We start from the raw sequence: 20,412 nt of genomic DNA, 5'->3' as shown, positions 1-20,412 counted from the left end.
GCCTCAGGGTTGTTCCCTGTGTACAGACTTCAACAGTAGGATGAGAACAAGCGGGTCAATGTGTGATTCATGATTAATTTTTTTTTTTTTTTTTTAATATCCATCCTTATTGTGATGTGACAATTAACTTTGTTATTATATCCATGATATCCTTAGCAGACATCAAGAGGTCAATATAAATTAACAGCTTAAAATATATACACATTTAGTACAAACAACATAGTTTAAACCAGTATATGTGTTTTACAGCTTACCTTCAGCTTCTGGTTTAGTATTTCGGCATAAGCTTAAGATCAAACGAGCTCAAAGGCGAATGAGTGATGACAGATGTCAAAATAAGTATAAATCGTTTAATAAACATTTATGCGTAATTTTTACATTGTTTTTTTGATTGTATATCCTTGTTCCAGGTCTAGAGAACATCGAAATTACAGATCTTATGCTGCCACTACGTGCACTTTGGCTGTCCCAAAAGACAGCGCTGTCTTTCAAAATTTATTTATTGTTACTGAGGGGTGATTATTTGCTTTTTTGTGTTTTTGTTTTGTTTTTGTTTTACGAGTGACCCAAGAGCAATGTGAAAGAGTCACAATTGCGACAACAAGTCGAAAGAAGTATTTTTTATGAAAGAAAGCACACTGTTTTTAAACGGCCAGCGTTTGAAAGTATAGTTGTCATACGATTAGATTGCAGAATGGAAGCACCGTTGTGAATGTGAAAGGTTGATCGTCAAAAACTTGTCTCAATCGAGATCTCCAGATTCCAAGTAAAATACAAGCAACAATGAAAACGAATGATAAAGAAGTGGCGACAGTAGAATTTTTTGTTTTTGTAAGTCATTCGAATCAAGCGAAATGAGTATAGCCAGTATTCTACCAGGTCGAATTAGCACGTCCGTAAAAGGTGGTCGCAGGCTTTGGAGGGAACAAGGAATCACGCAATATAGCTCCCAATTGTGTTGGTTGATCGAATGCTTGAATACATGTGGACATTTAGGACTCAAGAAAACGACGGAAATTGATAGACCCAGTAGACTATATACTGGAACCCAGGAGACGACGAAAGTTACCAGTAGGTTGCATATACGCATTGGTTATTGCGACCCCAAATTTACGAAGTAGCTTAGGGGAATATAGTCTCACGATCAGATTGTTGTTGCAGAATATGTGTATTGGGACCCACGATGAAGAAAATCGCGTACCAAGACCTTAGACATACGGACGCTGTGGTGAGGGAAAACCACAGAAATGATTGACTCAGAGGCCGGAATAACAGGAGTATTGGAAGCTGGAATAATAATTGAAGCTAGGCCCAACTGCAGTAACATAGCTAATGACAAGTCAGACTGACTAAGATCATAGGTAGGTAAGGAATCCATTAGAGAAAAAGAGAATTGTGAACGAATTTGTTGTTAACGGATGAAATCTCTGTCTTTTTGTTGGAATAGAAGTGGCAAATCGCTTACAACTTGAAAATAGCAGAGACGAGTTATGCCTAAAGTCATTTATCCCAAGAATAGGGTGGATATTTTGATGAAGAAAAAAACTAAAGCAAATAATAAAGGAATGGGATTGTGAGCTCTACTAATGATGACAAGATGGTTTTAACTAAACTTGAGATTTTTGAAAGAGAAAAAGAGATCGATTAGAGACCATACGCAAAAAGCTGTCAATTTCACATTTTTCAATAGTAGAGATTTTTTTAATATAAAGTACCAGGTGATTATAAAGAGTAAGTGGGGGATTATCTACTACTACTGTGGTACAACTTGCAAGAAGAAAAAAAAAAAAAAGAGCAAATAATCTCGCATGAACACATTACTATCAAAGGCTATCAATATCGGGTCAACAATACATTGTTCAATAGTAGAGAATTTTTTTTAATCTAAAGTCCCAGGTGATTATAAAGAGTAAATGGGGGATTATCTACTACTACTGTGGTACAACTTGCAAGAAAAAAAAAAAAAAAAGAGCAAATAATCTCGCATGAACACATTACTATCAAAGGCTGTCAATATCGGGTCAACATCACATTGTTCAATAGTAGAGAATTTTTCTTTAATCTAAAGTCCCAGGTGATTATAAAGAGTAAATGAGGGATTATCTACTACTACTGTGGTACAAGCTGTAAAAGGGAGAGAAAAAAAGGGCGCGATGTAACATTATTTATAAGGATTCAGTGATGGTATTTTCCGGTAGCGACGGTGCCAAAAGCAGTGAGCTTTTTTAATATGTATATTTAAAAAAATGATTTTGTTGGTAGCATTTTAAAGATGGTAGAGCGTTCGATCCATCGATCCATCCAGCTCAGCTCAATTTTTTTTTTTTTATTTTTTTTATTTTTTTTATTTTTATTTTTTTCATGCATGGATGGATGAATGCATTAACAGGGACATATAAAACAAAGGGATGGATACTTTGGCTTGAATGATGAAAGAGAAAATTACGTCCGGGAAGGTCAACTTCAGCGTATCAACCGCATCCATTAAAACCATGGTGACGGTGATGTAAATTCAACTCCTAATGATAAAGCAAGAGATCATCAAAGTCTCGTATGATCCAAATGTGTACATATCGCACTACCTGATTTAGGAAGCATTGGCCTAACTACCCGTCAACCATGGCCAATGCCTTTAAAAAGCGATTGATCTCTTTTGTATGTAGCCAGATTTTTCAGCAATGTCTACTGAAGATACACTCATGTCACCGCTTGGATATTTCTTCGTTGTTATAGCTTGTAACCATAGGCTTGGAAAAGATGCAGTTTTTCCCTGCGTTAAATTTTCTTTATGGTAGGTGATATAGCGCTAGTACGGATTTAATAGTAGAAAAGCGACAGTTGTTATTAATTTACAAATGTGATAGTGAGTACCAGACTTCAATTAATCAGCATAAGCTAACTATTGTTTATAAAAGAAAGAAGAAAACAAAAGTGTTCTGAGAGTGATTTTAAAGGAGATACAAATCCAGTAGTATACCATGAATGAGTAAATAATACAGTGCTTTTAGATGTAAAAGCTAAATCGTTTTTTTCAATGAGCTTCTACAAAATTTTGTGAAAAGATAGATACAAAAGGTAACAGACAGCGACGAAAAGAGGGGATATTACTGGTAATAATTATATGATGGTTTTTATTGTTTTTATGCATGATTCGATCCTGTGTAATACCACTTAAAGCACTTATATGAGAAACTATTAAGGATTATTACTTTTCGACTGTCCAGCTTAAATTGTGTAATTATCAGCAGGCTCCAGATAATATATGGTGTCAATATTGGTTTATGGGCAGTTTCTTGGTATCCTTTCCCGATCTTGACGCTGTCATTGATTTACCTGTCATGATCCTGTTACACCTTATGCCACAAATATGCTTTATGAGTAACCAGTGCTCAGACTCAATATTTATCATTAAACTGTCAGCTCTTTAAATCCTTTGTCATGATCCACATAAGCTAAGATTAACTTTTGTCATTGCTTATTCTTTTATTTAATTTCTTGTTTTTCTTTCTCTATAAATATAGTTGATAAATTTCACTTCTCCCAGTTTTCTTTATCAGATATATTTCATAATCATCTTCTCGTTTCTTTTCTCCCTTTTATTCTTAAATAAATAACCTGCTCCAAGAAGCTATTCATTCTCTGTCCTGTCCTGCCTGTCTCGTTCCTCCCTCATTCCTGACATTACCAAACATGGACGTTCGTTTTTTTTTTTTTTTTTTTTATTTTTTTTATAAATTCATCACATCAATTGCTATATGTGTAGGAGACTAAGTAATGCCTTATGAATAAATCACTGCTTTTTATCCATACATAGCCGAAAAAAAATTAGCTTTCAAAAAGAGATGAAATTCCAACATTGTACGCATATTTGGAACCAGAAGTTTGGGAATGTCGGTACGATCTTAAAGGCGCGGACTTTAAAAAAAAAGAAGGCTCCTCCAATCCAATTCGATTGGCGCACCAGTTCCTTGGACGCTGGGGCGCGCAACCTCAAGAGACCGGCGAGCCTTAGGCAGTGGTTGACGGAAAAATCAGTTACAAGAGTACATGTGATCACGTGATTTTATTACCTTTTATGGTAAATAAACCCAGAAGTAGCTCGCCACTCTGCATTATGTTTGTTCTAGAAATGCCACTTGAAGCACTTATATGAGATACTATTAAGGATTATTACTTTTCAACTGCCCAGCTTAAATTGTGTGATTATCAGCAAGCTTTAGCTAATACATGGTGTCAAAAATCGTACCTACGCAAAGATACACAGCATCATAGGTGGGTATGATCAATATACTGGCAAAAATCCATCCAAAATCCGAGACATTTACAGTGAGATAACCATAAAAGTTTAAAAAAAGACGTCAAAGGTAAAAAAAAAAAAAAAAAAAAAAAATGTGGTTTTTATTGCTATAAGGAAACAAAATGGAGACTCACTAGCCAGTTTCAGTAAAGAAAACTGCCCAAGTGCAACTGCGAGTATTGCTTTTTGTAAAAGAAATATTTACTCGCCTCAGGGTTGTTCCCTGTGTACAGACTTCAACAGTAGGATGAGAACAAGCGGGTCAATGTGTGATTCATGATTAATTTTTTTTTTTTTTTTTAAATATCCATCCTTATTGTGATGTGACAATTAACTTTGTTATTATATCCATGATATCCTTAGCAGACATCAAGAGGTCAATATAAATTAACAGCTTAAAATATATACACATTTAGTACAAACAACATAGTTTAAACCAGTATATGTGTTTTACAGCTTACCTTCAGCTTCTGGTTTAGTATTTCGGCATAAGCTTAAGATCAAACGAGCTCAAAGGCGAATGAGTGATGACAGATGTCAAAATAAGTATAAATCGTTTAATAAACATTTATGCGTAATTTTTACATTGTTTTTTAATGTATATCCTTGTTCCCGGGTCTAGAGAACATCGAAATTACAGATCTTATGCTGCCACTACGTGCACTTTGGCTGTCCCAAAAGACAGCGCTGTCTTTCAAAATTTATTTATTGTTACTGAGGGGTGATTATTTGCTTTTTTGTGTTTTTTGTTTTTGTTTTACGAGTGACCCAAGAGCAATGTGAAAGAGTCACAATTGCGACAACAAGTCGAAAGAAGTATTTTTTATGAAAGAAAGCACACTGTTTTTAAACGGCCAGCGTTTGAAAGTATAGTTGTCATACGATTAGATTGCAGAATGGAAGCACCGTTGTGAATGTGAAAGGTTGATCGTCAAAAACTTGTCTCTATTGAGATCTCCAGATTCCAAGTAAAATACAAGCAACAATGAAAACGAATGATAAAGAAGTGGCGACAGTAGATTTTTTTGTTTTTGTAAGTCATTCGAATCAAGCGAAATGAGTATAGCCAGTATTCTACCAGGTCGAATTAGCACGTCCGTAAAAGGTGGTCGCAGGCTTTGGAGGGAACAAGGAATCACGCAATATAGCTCCCAATTGTGTTGGTTGATCGAATGCTTGAATACATGTGGACATTTAGGACTCAAGAAACGACGGAAATTGATAGACCCAGTAGACTATATACTGGAACCCAGGAGACGACGAAAGTTACCAGTAGGTTGCATATACGCATTGGTTATTGCGACCCCAAATTTACGAAGTAGCTTAGGGGAATATAGTCTCACGATCAGATTGTTGTTGCAGAATATGTGTATTGGGACCCACGATGAAGAAAATCGCGTACCAAGACCTTAGACATACGGACGCTGTGGTGAGGGAAAACCACAGAAATGATTGACTCAGAGGCCGGAATAACAGGAGTATTGGAAGCTGGAATAATAATTGAAGCTAGGCCCAACTGCAGTAACATAGCTAATGACAAGTCAGACTGACTAAGATCATAGGTAGGTAAGGAATCCATTAGAGAAAAAGAGAATTGTGAACGAATTTGTTGTTAACGGATGAAATCTCTGTCTTTTTGTTGGAATAGAAGTGGCAAATCACTTACAACTTGAAAATAGCAGAGACGAGTTATGCCTAAAGTCATTTATCCCAAGAATAGGGTGGATATTTTGATGAAGAAAAAAACTAAAGCAAATAATAAAGGAATGGGATTGTGAGCTCTACTAATGATGACAAGATGGTTTTAACTAAACTTGAGATTTTTGAAAGAGAAAAAGAGATCGATTAGAGACCATACGCAAAAAGCTGTCAATTTCACATTTTTCAATAGTAGAGATTTTTTTAATATAAAGTACCAGGTGATTATAAAGAGTAAGTGGGGGATTATCTACTACTACTGTGGTACAACTTGCAAGAAGAAAAAAAAAAAAAGAGCAAATAATCTCGCATGAACACATTACTATCAAAGGCTATCAATATCGGGTCAACAATACATTGTTCAATAGTAGAGAATTTTTTTTAATCTAAAGTCCCAGGTGATTATAAAGAGTAAATGGGGGATTATCTACTACTACTGTGGTACAACTTGCAAGAAAAAAAAAAAAAAAAGAGCAAATAATCTCGCATGAACACATTACTATCAAAGGCTGTCAATATCGGGTCAACATCACATTGTTCAATAGTAGAGAATTTTCTTTAATCTAAAGTCCCAGGTGATTATAAAGAGTAAATGAGGGATTATCTACTACTACTGTGGTACAAGCTGTAAAAGGGAGAGAAAAAAAGGGCGCGATGTAACATTATTTATAAGGATTCAGTGATGGTATTTTCTGGTAGCGACGGTGCGAAAAGCAGTGAGCTTTTTTAATATGTATATTTAAAAAAATGATTTTGTTGGTAGCATTTTAAAGATGGTAGAGCGTTCGATCCATGCATCCATCCAGCTCAGTTCAATTTTTTTTTTTTTTTTTTTTTGATGTTTTTTTATTTTTATTTTTTCATGCATGGATGGATGAATGGATTAACAGGTGCCATATAAAACAAAAGGGATGGATACTTTGGCTTGAATGATGAAAGAGAAAATTACGTCCGGGAAGGTCAACTTCAGCGTATCAACCGCATCCATTAAAACCATGGTGACGGTGATGTAAATTCAACTCCCTAATGATAAAGCAAGAGATCATCAAACTCTCGTATGATCCAAATGTGTACATATTGCACTACCTGATTTAGGAAGCATTGGCCTAACTACCCATCAATCATGGCCAATGCCCTTAAAAAAGCGATTGATCTCTTTTGTCTGTAGCCTGATTTTTCAGGAATGTCTACTGAAGATACACTCATGCCACCGCTTGGATATTTCTTCGTTGTTGTTATAGCTTGTAACCATAGGCTTGGAAAAGATGCAGTTTTTCCCTGCGTTAAATTTTCTTTATGGTAGGGATATGGCGCTAGTACGGATTTAGATGTAGAAAAGAGACAGTTGTTATTAATTTACAAATGTGATAGTGAGTACCAGACTTCAATTAATCAGCATAAGCTAACTATTGTTCATAAAAGAAAGAAGAAAAAAAAAGTGTTCTGAGAGTGATTTTAAAGGAGATACAAATCCAGTAGTATACCATGAACGAGTAAATAATATAGTGCTTTTAGATGTAAGAAGCTAAATCGTTTTTTTAATGAGCTTTTACAAAATGCTGTGAAAAGATAAATACAAAAGCTAACAGACAGCGACAAAAAGAAGGGATATTACTTGGTGATAGTTTTTATTATATTTATGCATGATTTGATCCTGTTTAACACCGAACGATCTGTTGGTATATCTGCCACTTGAAGCACTTATATGAGAAACTATTAAGGATTATTACTTTTCGACTGTCCAGCTTAAATTGTGTAATTATCAGCAGGCTCCAGATAATATATGGTGTCAATATTGGTTTATGGGCAGTTTCTTGGTATCCTTTCCCGATCTTGACGCTGTCATTGATTTACCTGTCATGATCCTGTTACACCTTATGCCACAAATATGCTTTATGAGTAACCAGTGCTCAGACTCAATATTTATCATTAAACTGTCAGCTCTTTAAATCCTTTGTCATGATCCACATAAGCTAAGATTAACTTTTGTCATTGCTTATTCTTTTATTTAATTTCTTGTTTTTCTTTCTCTATAAATATAGTTGATAAATTTCACTTCTCCCAGTTTTCTTTATCAGATATATTTCATAATCATCTTCTCGTTTCTTTTCTCCCTTTTATTCTTAAATAAATAACCTGCTCCAAGAAGCTATTCATTCTCTGTCCTGTCCTGCCTGTCTCGTTCCTCCCTCATTCCTGACATTACCAAACATGGACGTTCGTTTTTTTTTTTTTATTTTTTTTTTTTTTTTATAAAATTCATCACATCAATGGCTATATGTGTAGGAGACTAAGTAAAGCCTTATGAATAAATCACTGCTTTTTATCCATACATAGCCAAAAAAAAATTAGCTTTCAAAAAGAGATGAAATTCCAACATTGTACGCATATTGGAACCAGAAGTTTGGGAATGTCGGTACGATCTTAAAGGCGCGGACTTTAAAAAAAAAGAAGGCTCCTCCAATCCAATTCGATTGGCGCACCAGTTCCTTGGACGCTGGGGCGCGCAACCTCAAGAGACCGGCGAGCCTTAGGCAGTGGTTGACGGAAAAATCAGTTACAAGAGTAAATGTGGACACGTGATTATATTACCTTTTATGGTAAATAAACCCAGAAGTAGCTCGCCACTCTGCATTATGTTTGTTCTAGAAATGCCACTTGAAGCACTTATATGAGATACTATTAAGGATTATTACTTTTCAACTGCCCAGCTTAAATTGTGTGATTATCAGCAAGCTTTAGCTAATACATGGTGTCAAAAATCGTACCTACGCAAAGATACACAGCATCATAGGTGGGTATGATCAATATACTGGCAAAAATCCATCCAAAATCCGAGACATTTACAGTGAGATAACCATAAAAGTTTAAAAAAAGACGTCAAAGGTAAAAAAAAAAAAAAAAAAAAAAAAAATGTGGTTTTTATTGCTATAAGGAAACAAAATGGAGACTCACTAGCCAGTTTCAGTAAAGAAAACTGCCCAAGTGCAACTGCGAGTATTGCTTTTTGTAAAAGAAATATTTACTCGCCTCAGGGTTGTTCCCTGTGTACAGACTTCAACAGTAGGATGAGAACAAGCGGGTCAATGTGTGATTCATGATTAATTTTTTTTTTTTTTAAATATCCATCCTTATTGTGATGTGACAATTAACTTTGTTATTATATCCATGATATCCTTAGCAGACATCAAGAGGTCAATATAAATTAACAGCTTAAAATATATACACATTTAGTACAAACAACATAGTTTAAACCAGTATATGTGTTTTACAGCTTACCTTCAGCTTCTGGTTTAGTATTTCGGCATAAGCTTAAGATCAAACGAGCTCAAAGGCGAATGAGTGATGGTAGATGTCAAAATAAGTATAAATCGTTTAATAAACATTTATGCGTAATTTTTACATTGTTTTTTTAATGTATATCCTTGTTCCCGGGTCTAGAGAACATCGAAATTACAGATCTTATGCTGCCACTACGTGCACTTTGGCTGTCCCAAAAGACAGCGCTGTCTTTCAAAATTTATTTATTGTTACTGAGGGGTGATTATTTGCTTTTTTGTGTTTTTTGTTTTTGTTTTACGAGTGACCCAAGAGCAATGTGAAAGAGTCACAATTGCGACAACAAGTCGAAAGAAGTATTTTTTATGAAAGAAAGCACACTGTTTTTAAACGGCCAGCGTTTGAAAGTATAGTTGTCATACGATTAGATTGCAGAATGGAAGCACCGTTGTGAATGTGAAAGGTTGATCGTCAAAAACTTGTCTCTATTGAGATCTCCAGATCCCAAGTAAAATACAAGCAACAATGAAAACGAATGATAAAGAAGTGGCGACAGTAAATTTTCTTGCTTTTGTAAGTCATTTGAATCAAGCGAAACGAGTATAGCCAGTATTCTACCAGGTTGAATTAGCACGTCCGTAAAAGGTGGTCACTGGCTTTGGAGGGAACAAGGAATCACGCAATATAGTTCCGAATTGTGTTGGTTGATCGAATGCTTGAATACATGTGGACATTTAGGACTCAAGAAAACGACGGAAATTGATAGACCCAGTAGACTATATACTGGAACCCAGGAGACGACGAAAGTTACCAGTAGGTTGCATATACGCATTGGTTATTGCGACCCCAAATTTACGAAGTAGCTTAGGGGAATATAGTCTCACAATCAGATTGTTGTTGCAGAATATGTGTATTGGGACCCACGATGAAGAAAATCGCGTACCAAGACCTTAGACATACGGACGCTGTGGTGAGGGAAAACCACAGAAATGATTGACTCAGAGGCCGGAATAACAGGAGTATTGGAAGCTGGAATAATAATTGAAGCTAGGCCCAACTGCAGTAACATAGCTAATGACATGTCAGACTGACTAAGATCATAGGTAGGTAAGGAATCCATTAGAGAAAAAGAGAATTGTGAACGAATTTGTTGTTAACGGATGAAATCTCTGTCTTTTTGTTGGAATAGAAGTGGCAAATCGCTTACAACTTGAAAATAGCAGAGACGAGTTATGCCTAAAGTCATTTATCCCAAGAATAGGGTGGATATTTTGATGAAGAAAAAAACTAAAGCAAATAATAAAGGAATGGGATTGTGAGCTCTACTAATGATGACAAGATGGTTTTAAGTAAACTTGAGATTTTTGAAAGAGAAAAAGAGATCGATTAGAGACCATACGCAAAAAGCTGTCAATTTCACATTTTTCAATAGTAGAGATTTTTTTAATATAAAGTACCAGGTGATTATAAAGAGTAAATAGGGGATTATCTACTACTACTGTGGTACAACTTGCAAGAAGAAGAAGAAAAAAAAAGAGCAAATAATCTCGCATGAACACATTACTATCAAAGGCTGTCAATATCGGGTCTATCAAATCCAGTGCGTGATTTTTGGTAGGCGATTATGCGAATTGATATCGATAGAAGGTTTGATTTAAGGCAATCTAACCCGCATCTAGCATCTTTCGCGTATGCCTCTAAAGTGAAAATATAACTACGGAGTCTTACTTTCGTATGGCTGTAATGATATAAACCATATAAAAATGTAGATGACAGTAGCTGGTTATAGAAACTGATTGCATTTTGTTCTGTTTTTTGTTTTATTTATTTTTTTTTAACTGGACTTTTTAAAAATGTCCCAGTGTTCCAACCTAATAAAAAATAATCAGTCAAAACATGTTGAGTTTATTACCGAATAAATAACTTACTCTGGCGTTAGATATACATATGTTAGAAGGTATTTAAATATGTTGGTGGGGGGCTAAAATTGAAAATTAGAATATTGCGTATAGATTATTATTAGATTACTTACAGGGACAAGTGGGGGAATGGCCATGGGTTCCTTTAGGTTTAAATAAACCTCAAACACATGTAACATGATCTGCAATATCATAATTAAAAAACCAAAATCATCATTAAAAAGACACTATAGACTTACATCAGCATCTGAAGGCATACCAGCCGACTTGGGGGTGTAGCGGAAGCTAGCCAACTTGTTGCTTTTAGATAAATCTATATTTTGGGAACCCGATCAGAAAAACATAATCCTTCCTTTACTGCGAACCTTTTTAATTCAGCTTACCCAAGATTCGGTTTTTCACGTAATTCATAGTTTCTTCGTCGGTGGGATCTTGCAATGCAAGAAAATCCACAACTTCTGAGACTGTGAAATCGGCATTGTCCTAAAATATAAATGTTAATATGTCAAACTCTCTCAATCCATGTCATTATTCTTACGTTAAACCCGGGGATCATTAAGGAGAGGGCAATGGTAACTGAAGGTGACTTCACCAGACTTTGGTTCTTTTTAGCAAGAACAACATCAAAGTGTTCAATGGCTTTTGCCAAGGGTAAGAACATTTTTTCGTATAAGACCTTCAAAAAAAAGAGTTGATTAACATGTCTTCAAATAATTTACACAATCACACTTACGAGAAGAAGTCTGTCATAGAAAATGATGGAGCAGCGATTGTTGAATTTGGTCCAATGTTTCTTGAATCCGAGAATCTAAGTATTGTATTGTTAATATATTATTGATCTACTCGAATATCTATTCATTCTTGTGTTTACCTGTTCGATTCTAAAGTCTGTAATTACTTCTTCTGTTCTGTTCAAATACCACATGATGCGCTCTCTTTGGGCAGATGGTCGAAGAGGGGGCCTAATGCATGGTACAAACTTAAGCTTCGGTACTGCAATGTTAAATGTATTGCTTCTGGGAACTAATGAATTAGATAAAGCCGAAAAGACTCTCTGTGGTGAGATGTCAAAAGAAGAGTTGAATCCTGTATTTAAGATGCTGGTAAGGCTTGGCGTACAAGAGGTTGTGAGACCGGGAACAGAAGTACTGGAAGCATGAATACTGGGGGCGGCTGAAATGGGACTAACGATTTTCTTCCTGATAAAGTTTAAGAAATCCGCAAACATATGATTTGATGGTTGTCCCTTTGGAGCGGGTGTGCGCGTATTGGGTACAACAGGTTGTCTTCCGAGTAAGAATTCTATACGAAAATGTATATTTTAGTCTTTTTAATAAAGATATGCCTAATCATTCAACGTATATTACCATATAATACGAAGTTTACTGTTTTAATAAAGTTCTTTGAAAGAGGTCCTGGTCCTAAGGCGGTAATGTTTAATAAAAAAAAGTTATTTTCTCAATGTTTCTACTTACTGAAAAAATAAATGCCATAAGGAACCTTAACCTTAGCAATGTGTGAATTGATTGTTTCTTTGTAAATTGACACAATGTTATGAATGCATAACAGAGAAAGCAATATTTCTGAATGGGCTTTGATTAGAACCACGCTTTGGTAATTCAATTATTCATACTCTTACCTAAACATTGAATTAACATCGCGTCGAAGATATATTTGAGAGACCAAATGTTAAAAGAGAAGATCAAATAATTGAGTATGACCATGGCCAGTAATACTGCACCATTAGTTTGCACGATACAAGCGTTATAGGACGTGTAAGGCATAATGAGTTATATGTATAAAAAAAAAAGAAAAATTTAAAAGCGTGTTTATTCTATTTTTTAAAAAAAAAAAACGTTACTGTGCATTTTTGCAGTGTGTGTGTAACGAGTACATTCTTGCATGGTCACACAAGAGTTACTCAAGACATTTTCGTCTTCTGGGTATTGGAAAAATCAAAAGAAAAATTGCATGGCTATGATCAGGCAGTTTAATGTTCCGATATTGTTTTTAACTGTTTTTGCAGCAGAGATCAAATGGAATGAGCTTCTTTGTGTTTTGAAAAAAAAGTTGTAGATGATGATATTATGACGGAAGAGCAAGCTGAAGAACTATCGTATGAATAAAAGGCACGAGTATTACAATCTGATCCAATCACGGCTGCGAAATATTTTGACCATCGGTTTAGGGAATTGAAAAGAACATGGGTGGATAAAGAAGGGCCTTTTGCTGGCTTTATGATCGAAGAGCACTTTTTCAGGGTCGATTGGGGGGTATTTATTAACAGACTTTCTAAATAGGCTCCCCACATGTGCACATGTTAATATGGTTGAAGGATGCACCCGTATACGAAGACAAAGTATCCAGTAGTGAAGATGAAGTTGTGTCGATTAAAGAAAATATCTGTAGATTTTCTGACACTATGATCACTTGCAGCAAAAAAGTGGGACGGAACAGCTCACGATGATGATAAATCCAAAAGTTCAGATAGTACGTGGATATGGTCTTATTAAAACAAGACAGACACCACAAACACACCAGCACTTTTAGAAGAAGATGCGGAGGTAACACCATAGTATGTAGATTGAATATTTCATTACCTCCTATGCGCCAAACAGTTATTATGGAACCTTTGGAAGAGAATAAGTATACAGTAGATGATCTTAAAAATTGCGCCTTCTAAACTCTCATATTTTGGCCTATTTAAACAATAACTCAAAAACGTTATCTAAATCCGAAATGACAATGCAAGATCTTCTAGATGTACTGGAAGCACCTTCCTACAAAAAATATTTTTAACTTTGAGAGTCTATTTGAAAAGAAACAAAATCTACATTCAAAGTGCACCAAATGAAATCATGGTCAACAACTATAACAGAAAAACCTTGAGCATGTTTAGATCCAACATGGATGTACAGTTTGTTCTCGATCCATATGCTCGTTGTACTTACGTATTGGAATATACAAGTAAGGCAAACCGTGGGATGAGTGAATAAATGGAACAATTATATATCAGAGAAAAGGAAAAGCCAGATGCAACTTCTTTTGCTACTCTACGATCATTAGCTTTGACGTACTATAATTCAAGTAAAGTATCTGCTCAAGAAGCAGCATACTGTTTACTTGGTATAAGAATGGTTGAAGCGAGCACCGTTACTGTCTTCATTCCCACTTCAAGGCCTGAAAAACGAACGCATATCTTGAAAGAAAAAAGACGAATTGATCAAACTTCCCCCTGATTCTACTGATACTTTTGTACGTGGATTGATTGAACACTATGTTCATAGACCAGACTCATTACAAGCAATTAATTTGGCTCAATTTTCTGCCTATTTTGAGATAAGTCTTAAAGACCCAACCAAAAAACGTCAACGCAATGAAAACAACGATGATGATGGAGACGATAGCGAAAATGAACCAGTTTTAAACCTCGATAATGACGAAACGTTACAATCAGACGAACTACTTGCTGGCCCCGCTGGTAAAGTTTTTCTATTAGAAAAGGATTCTGGCTTTCTTCGTCGACAATCAAAATCCAAATTTATAAGATACTATAAATTCAATATTGACAACGACCCAGATGATTATCTCAGAACATTGGTCATGCTTTATTTTCCTTGGAATAATGAAGAAGAAGATTTGCTAAACGTGGATTGCAAGGAAAAATTTGACTCACATAAGAAATTTCTAAAAACAAAAAGAGTTTTGTTCGATCGAAGATGATACACTTGGCAATTACATGGAGCAACTCATCAATGAACAATCCAGTTATAATGATGAAGGTGAGGAGGGCGAGGAGAGTCCTAGCAACGGGGCTGGTGAATTCTACGACTTTGGCAGATACACCACTGACATTGATGATTCGAGCGAAGGAAATTATTACTGTAGCAGCAACATATTTGATGATTTAAATAATAAAACCTCTCGTAACAACAATAATCAGAAGACATATTTGAAAAGAATCTCCCGACCTGATAGGCTTAGTAAATCTAGTTTTTACAGTCTGCTATCTCAGCTAAATTATAAACAGCGTGAATACCTAGTGCATGTTGTCGACCATATCCGTTATAATGGCAACAGAGCTAAAATTCGTATGTTTAGCAGTGATAATGAATCAATCAGAACATTTGATCCATTCTTTCATTTTGTAACTGGTGGTGCAGGCGTCGGTAAAAGTATGCTCATTAAGGCTTTGTACGAAGCTTTGTGTATCGATAGAGATTTTGATATGAATACTCCGTCTGTTCTTTTAAGAGCACCTACCGGGAAAGCTGTCTTCAACATTCAGGGTCAAACACTCCATGGAGCATTTCAACACACAATCAGTCAGTATGGAAACGGTGATTTTAACCGATTATCAGCCGATGTCAGTCATTCAATGTCAGTGTCTCTTAAAGATTTGAAGGTCCTGATAATTGATGAGTTTAGTATGGTTGGAGACATTATATTTTTGGATTGATAAAAGATTAAGAGATATATTCGATGGATCACTTCCCTTTGGTGGTATATCAGTAATTGTACTTGGTGATTTCTATCAACTTTCTCCAGTAGCAGTATCACCTTTGTACTCGACAAATCCATATCTTGTAGCATTTGGTTCACGCATATGGAAATTTTTTGTGGTCCATAAACTAGTTCAGATTATGAGACAAAAAGATGATTTACGCTTTGCAATAGCTCTTAATAGTATGACCATTGATGAAATGACTCCGGCTGATATTCACTTGTTTCAAAGCAGAGTCCTTCAAGTAAGCGCATCGGATTTGGAAGCATTGAAAGTAAATCGCAAGCAATTCCCTGTTGTACCAGCCGAAGCCCTAACAATATACAAATTCCAGGGTGGCACATATAAAAAAGTTGTAGTATATCATATTGGTAAGCACAAAATGCAGAAGTCATTGATATATGTAAAGATAATGTTTTTAAACCACCCAGACCTTTATCAAAAGAAAAAAAAAGTGATTTATATCTAGAAATCCAACGTCAGCCTAACATTACACTCCAACCAACTTTTTTAAATCTTACAAAAAAGGAGCATTTTCAAGTTATCTCACATAATGTACAAAGTTTCCAGGCACATTTGGATCAGATCGTCAACGACCCCGTATATATATCATCTGATGTAATCATCCTCAATGAAACATGGACATTACCAACAGTTAATTTTGAAACTCCCAGTTCTAAACTGGTTTCGGCTGTTAATTGTATCGATGGTGTACGTAAGCCCATAGGCAGTTGCTGTCACGTCTCTAGCTCCATATTAGGAGATCATACTTTTTCAACCAGGATTTTTAACAGTAATAACTCCTCCTTTTCCTCCTCCTCTGTAAGTGTGTCAACTGTCACATTTAGTTTTACTCTCTACTGTAGCATTTATGCGTCTCCAGATCCTTGCCAAAACTCTGACCTACTGCTAGAAGCCTTAGAATTTATAATTCAACATCAATACATATTCATTGTAATTGCGGGTGATTTCAATTTTTTTTTTTATGTGATGGACTTTAAATTTGACACTTGATAAAAATTCAATGGATAACATACAACAATCTCCGTATTCCTCACATCGATATTTTTTATGATAAATCCTCTGGATTCCGTGTATTTTCACTAGCTGTGCGTCTGCTTCGTACTTTTTTTTTTTTTCGCATGTGGTTGAATGTCCGCACGCATCACCATATGATCTTTTTACTAAGAAGCATACATACTCATCAAACACATTTACTAGTGATGATCCACAACTCAAGTTGCACCATACAGTTGCAGCTTCACTAGATAAAGTGGCCCATTCTTTCGGCCTACCACAAACCCAAAACTATTCTATCTATCAAATGCAATGGGTGATTTTTGCTAGGCGATTATGCGAATTGATATCGATGGAAGGTTTGATTCAAGGCAATCTAAACCGCATCTAGCATCTTTCGCGTATGCCTCTGAAGTGTAAATATACGGAGCTCTCACTTTCGTATGGCTGTAATGATATAAACCATATAAAAATGTAGATGACATGTAGCTGGTTATAGAAATTGATTGCTTTTTGTTTTGTTTTGTGTTTTATTTAATTATTTTTAATAAGCTTTTTTAAAGATCTCCCAGTGATCCAACCTAATAAAAAATAATCAGTCAAAACATGTTGTACTTAATACCGAATAAATAACTTACTCTGGCGTCAGATATACGTATGTTAAAAGGTACTTAAACACGTTAATGGGGGGCTAAAATTGAAAATTAGAATATTGCGTATAGATTGTTATTAGATTACTTACAGGCACAAGCGGGGGAATGGCCATAGGTTCCTTGAGGCTCAAGTAGACCTCCAACACATGCAACATGATCTGCAATATCATAATTAAAAAACCAAAATCATCATTAAAAAGACACTATAGACTTACATCAGCATCTGAAGGCATACCAGCCGACTTGGGGGTGTAGCGGAAGCTAGCCAACTTGTTGCTTTTGGATAAATCTATATTTTGGGAACCCGATCAGAAAAACATAATCCTTCCTTCACTGCGAAACTTTTAATTCAGCTTACCCAAGATACGGTTTTTAACGTACATCATAGTTTCTTCGTCCGTGTGACCTTGTAATGAAAGAAAATCCACAACTTCTGAAACTTTGAAATCGGCATTGTTCTAAAATATAAATGTTAATATGTCAAAATCTCTCAATCCATGTCATCATTCTTACGTTAAACCCAGGGATCACCAAGGAGAGGGCAATACTGACAGAAGGTGACTTTACCAGACTTTGATTTTTTTTAGCAAGAATAACATCAAAATGTTCAATGGCTTTCGCCAAGGGTAAGAACATTTTTTCATACAAGACCTTCAAAAAAAAAAAGAGTTGATTGACATGTCTCCAAATAATTTACACAATCACACTTACGAGAAGAAGTCTGTCATAGAAAATGCTGGAGCAGCGATCGTTGAATTTGGTCCAGTTTTTCTTGAGTCCGAGAATCTAAGTATTGTATTGTTAATATATTATTGATCTACTCGAGTATCTATTCATTCTTGTGTTTACCTGTTCGATTCTGAAGTCGGCAACTAATTCTTCTGTTCTATTCATATACCACATAATGCGGTGTCTATGGGCAGATGGTCGAAGAGGGGGCTTAATGCATGGTACAAACTTAAGCTTGGGTACTGCAATGTTCAATGTACTGTTGGGAGCTACTAAATTGGTTAAAGAGGAAAAGACTTTCTTTGGTGAGATGTCGAAAGAAGAGTTGAATCCTGTATTAAATATGCCCGTAAGATTTGGTGAACAAGAGGTTGTGAGACCGGGAACAGAAGTACTGGAAGCTGGAATTTTGGGGGTGACTGAAATGGGATTAATAATTTTCTTCCTGATAAAGCTTAAGAAATCGGAAAACATATGGTTTGATTGTTGTCCCTTTAGAGCGGGTGTGCGCGTATTGGGTACAACAGGTTGTTTTCCCAGTAAGAATTCTATACGAAAATGTATATTTTAGTCTTTTTATAAAGATATGTCTAATCATTCAACGTATATTACCATATAATACTGAGTGTGCTGTTTTAAAAAAGTTTGTTGAGAGAGATCCAGGTTCTGAGGCAGTAATGTTTAATAAAAAAAAAGTAACTTTCTCAATGTTTCTACTTACTGAAAAAATAAACGTCATAAGGAACCTTAACCTTAGCAATGTGTGAGTTAATCGTTCCTCTGTAAATTGACCAAATATTGTGAATGCATAACAGAGAAAGGAATATTTCTGAATGGGCTTTAATTAGAACTACGCTGTAGTAATTCAATTATTCATACTCTTACCTAAACATTGAGTTAACATCGCGTCGAAGATATATGTGAGAGGCCAAATGTTAAAAGAGAAGATCAAATAATTGAGTATGACCATGGCCAGTAATACTGCACCATTAGTTTGCACAATACAAGCGTTATAGGACGTGTAAGGCATAATGAGTTATATGTATAAAAAAAAAAGAAAAATTTAAAAGCGTGTTTATTCTATTTTTTAAAAAAAAAAAAACGTTACTGTGCATTTTTGCAGTGTGTGTGTAACGAGTACATTCTTGCATGGTCACACAAGAGTTACTTTGCTAAAATGTGGAAGAGCTGCCATGAGTACATGGATCGAAAAGTTCTGCTCACCAAAATGAGTTCTAATATCTATACCATTTTGAGAAAACGAGGTAATGCTGCAATTGATGGTGTCCCTTCAACTGCTTAGGATGTTGCCAACGAAGATTATGTCACAAGGCTTTTAAACCGGGATCAAGCATTCAAGACGTTTTCGGGAGTTCGTTCATCTTCTGAGTATTGGAAAAATCAAAAGAAAAATTGTATGGCTATGATCAGCATAATGTACCTAGTCTCCAGGCACACATGGATCAGATCGTCAACGATCCCGTATATCTATCATTTGATGTATTCCTCTTCAATGAAACATGGACATTACCAACAGATAATTTTGAAATTCCAGATTTTAAATCGGTTTCGGCTGTTGATTGTATAGATGGTGTACGTAAGCCCATAGGCAGTTGCTGTTACGTCTCTAGCTCGATATTAGGAGATCATACTTTTTCAACAAGGCTTTTAACAGTAACAACTCCTCCTCCTCCTCTGTAAGTGTGTCAACTGCCACCTTTAATTCTAATCTGTACTGTAGCATTTATGCGTCTCCAGATCCTTGACAAAACCCTGGCCTACTGCTAGAAGCCTTAGAATTTATAATTCAACATAAATACATATTCCTTGTAATTGCGGGTGATTTCAATTTTTTTTTTTATGTTGTTCTATCAAACAAGATAGACAGTTTATAAGATAAAGAAAAAGGTAATTGTGAGACTGGGTAAATTGAATATCGTTTTATTATTGAATTAGAGGATGGTTTATATAGGAATTGACAAAGTCCTTTCGGTACTTGTCAATTAATAGAGCAGGCTGAGAGAATGATTTATAATGTGAACATATTGCAGTAAGCATGTGTGGACCAGGCGTGCATTGTAAGCTGTGATATTATTTATAAGTTGTTTTTATCATTTGTTAATGCAGATGTTGCGTGTAAACCGCGTGTACGTGAGGTGACACAAAATAACTATTTCGAGTTTCTTCGCTAAAGTAACTAACAGAATAGTGCTTGTATACACTACGAGATATTTGTGTATACAACATATGTGATGGACTTCAAATTTGACACTTGTGAAAATTCAATGGATAACATACAACAATCTCCTTATTACT

General features: G+C 35.5%; 2 protein-coding genes across 2 annotated transcripts; both read left to right on the top strand.

Moving 5' to 3' along the window:
* Positions 1–502: 502 nt before the first annotated feature.
* EV154DRAFT_556932 (uncharacterized protein) lies at positions 503–1,582 on the top strand. Its single transcript, XM_051605387.1, has 2 exons — positions 503–1,071; positions 1,448–1,582. The coding sequence occupies exons 1-2, from the start codon at positions 855–857 to the stop codon at positions 1,531–1,533; spliced, it is 303 nt and encodes a 100-aa protein (XP_051450667.1). The 5' UTR covers positions 503–854; the 3' UTR covers positions 1,534–1,582.
* A 3,771-nt stretch (positions 1,583–5,353) lies between these two features.
* Positions 5,354–6,080, top strand: EV154DRAFT_556930 (uncharacterized protein; the record flags this gene model as incomplete). The annotated part of the gene is made up of 2 exons (XM_051605386.1): positions 5,354–5,859; positions 5,946–6,080. One exon carries the CDS (start codon positions 5,354–5,356, stop codon positions 5,708–5,710), a length of 357 nt encoding a protein of 118 aa, XP_051450666.1. The 3' UTR covers positions 5,711–5,859; positions 5,946–6,080.
* Between the last annotated feature and the right edge of the window lie 14,332 nt (positions 6,081–20,412).

The sequence above is a fragment of the Mucor mucedo genome (genome assembly GCF_025094135.1).
Source record: "Mucor mucedo strain NRRL 3635 chromosome Unknown EV154scaffold_233, whole genome shotgun sequence".
Lineage (NCBI taxonomy): Eukaryota > Fungi > Mucoromycota > Mucoromycetes > Mucorales > Mucoraceae > Mucor > Mucor mucedo.
The sequence above is the reverse complement of the archived record's forward strand: the minus strand, read 5'-3'. Positions and strand labels throughout refer to the sequence as shown.

Bases quoted from the DNA above. Each gene is read 5' to 3' on its own strand.
- EV154DRAFT_556932 (XM_051605387.1), top strand. From the start codon at position 855: ATGAGTATAGCCAGTATTCTACCAGGTCGAATTAGCACGTCCGTAAAA. The intron at 1,072-1,447 runs GTAGGTTGCATA...TTGTTGGAATAG, and splicing joins GGAGACGACGAAAGTTACCA to AAGTGGCAAATCGCTTACAA.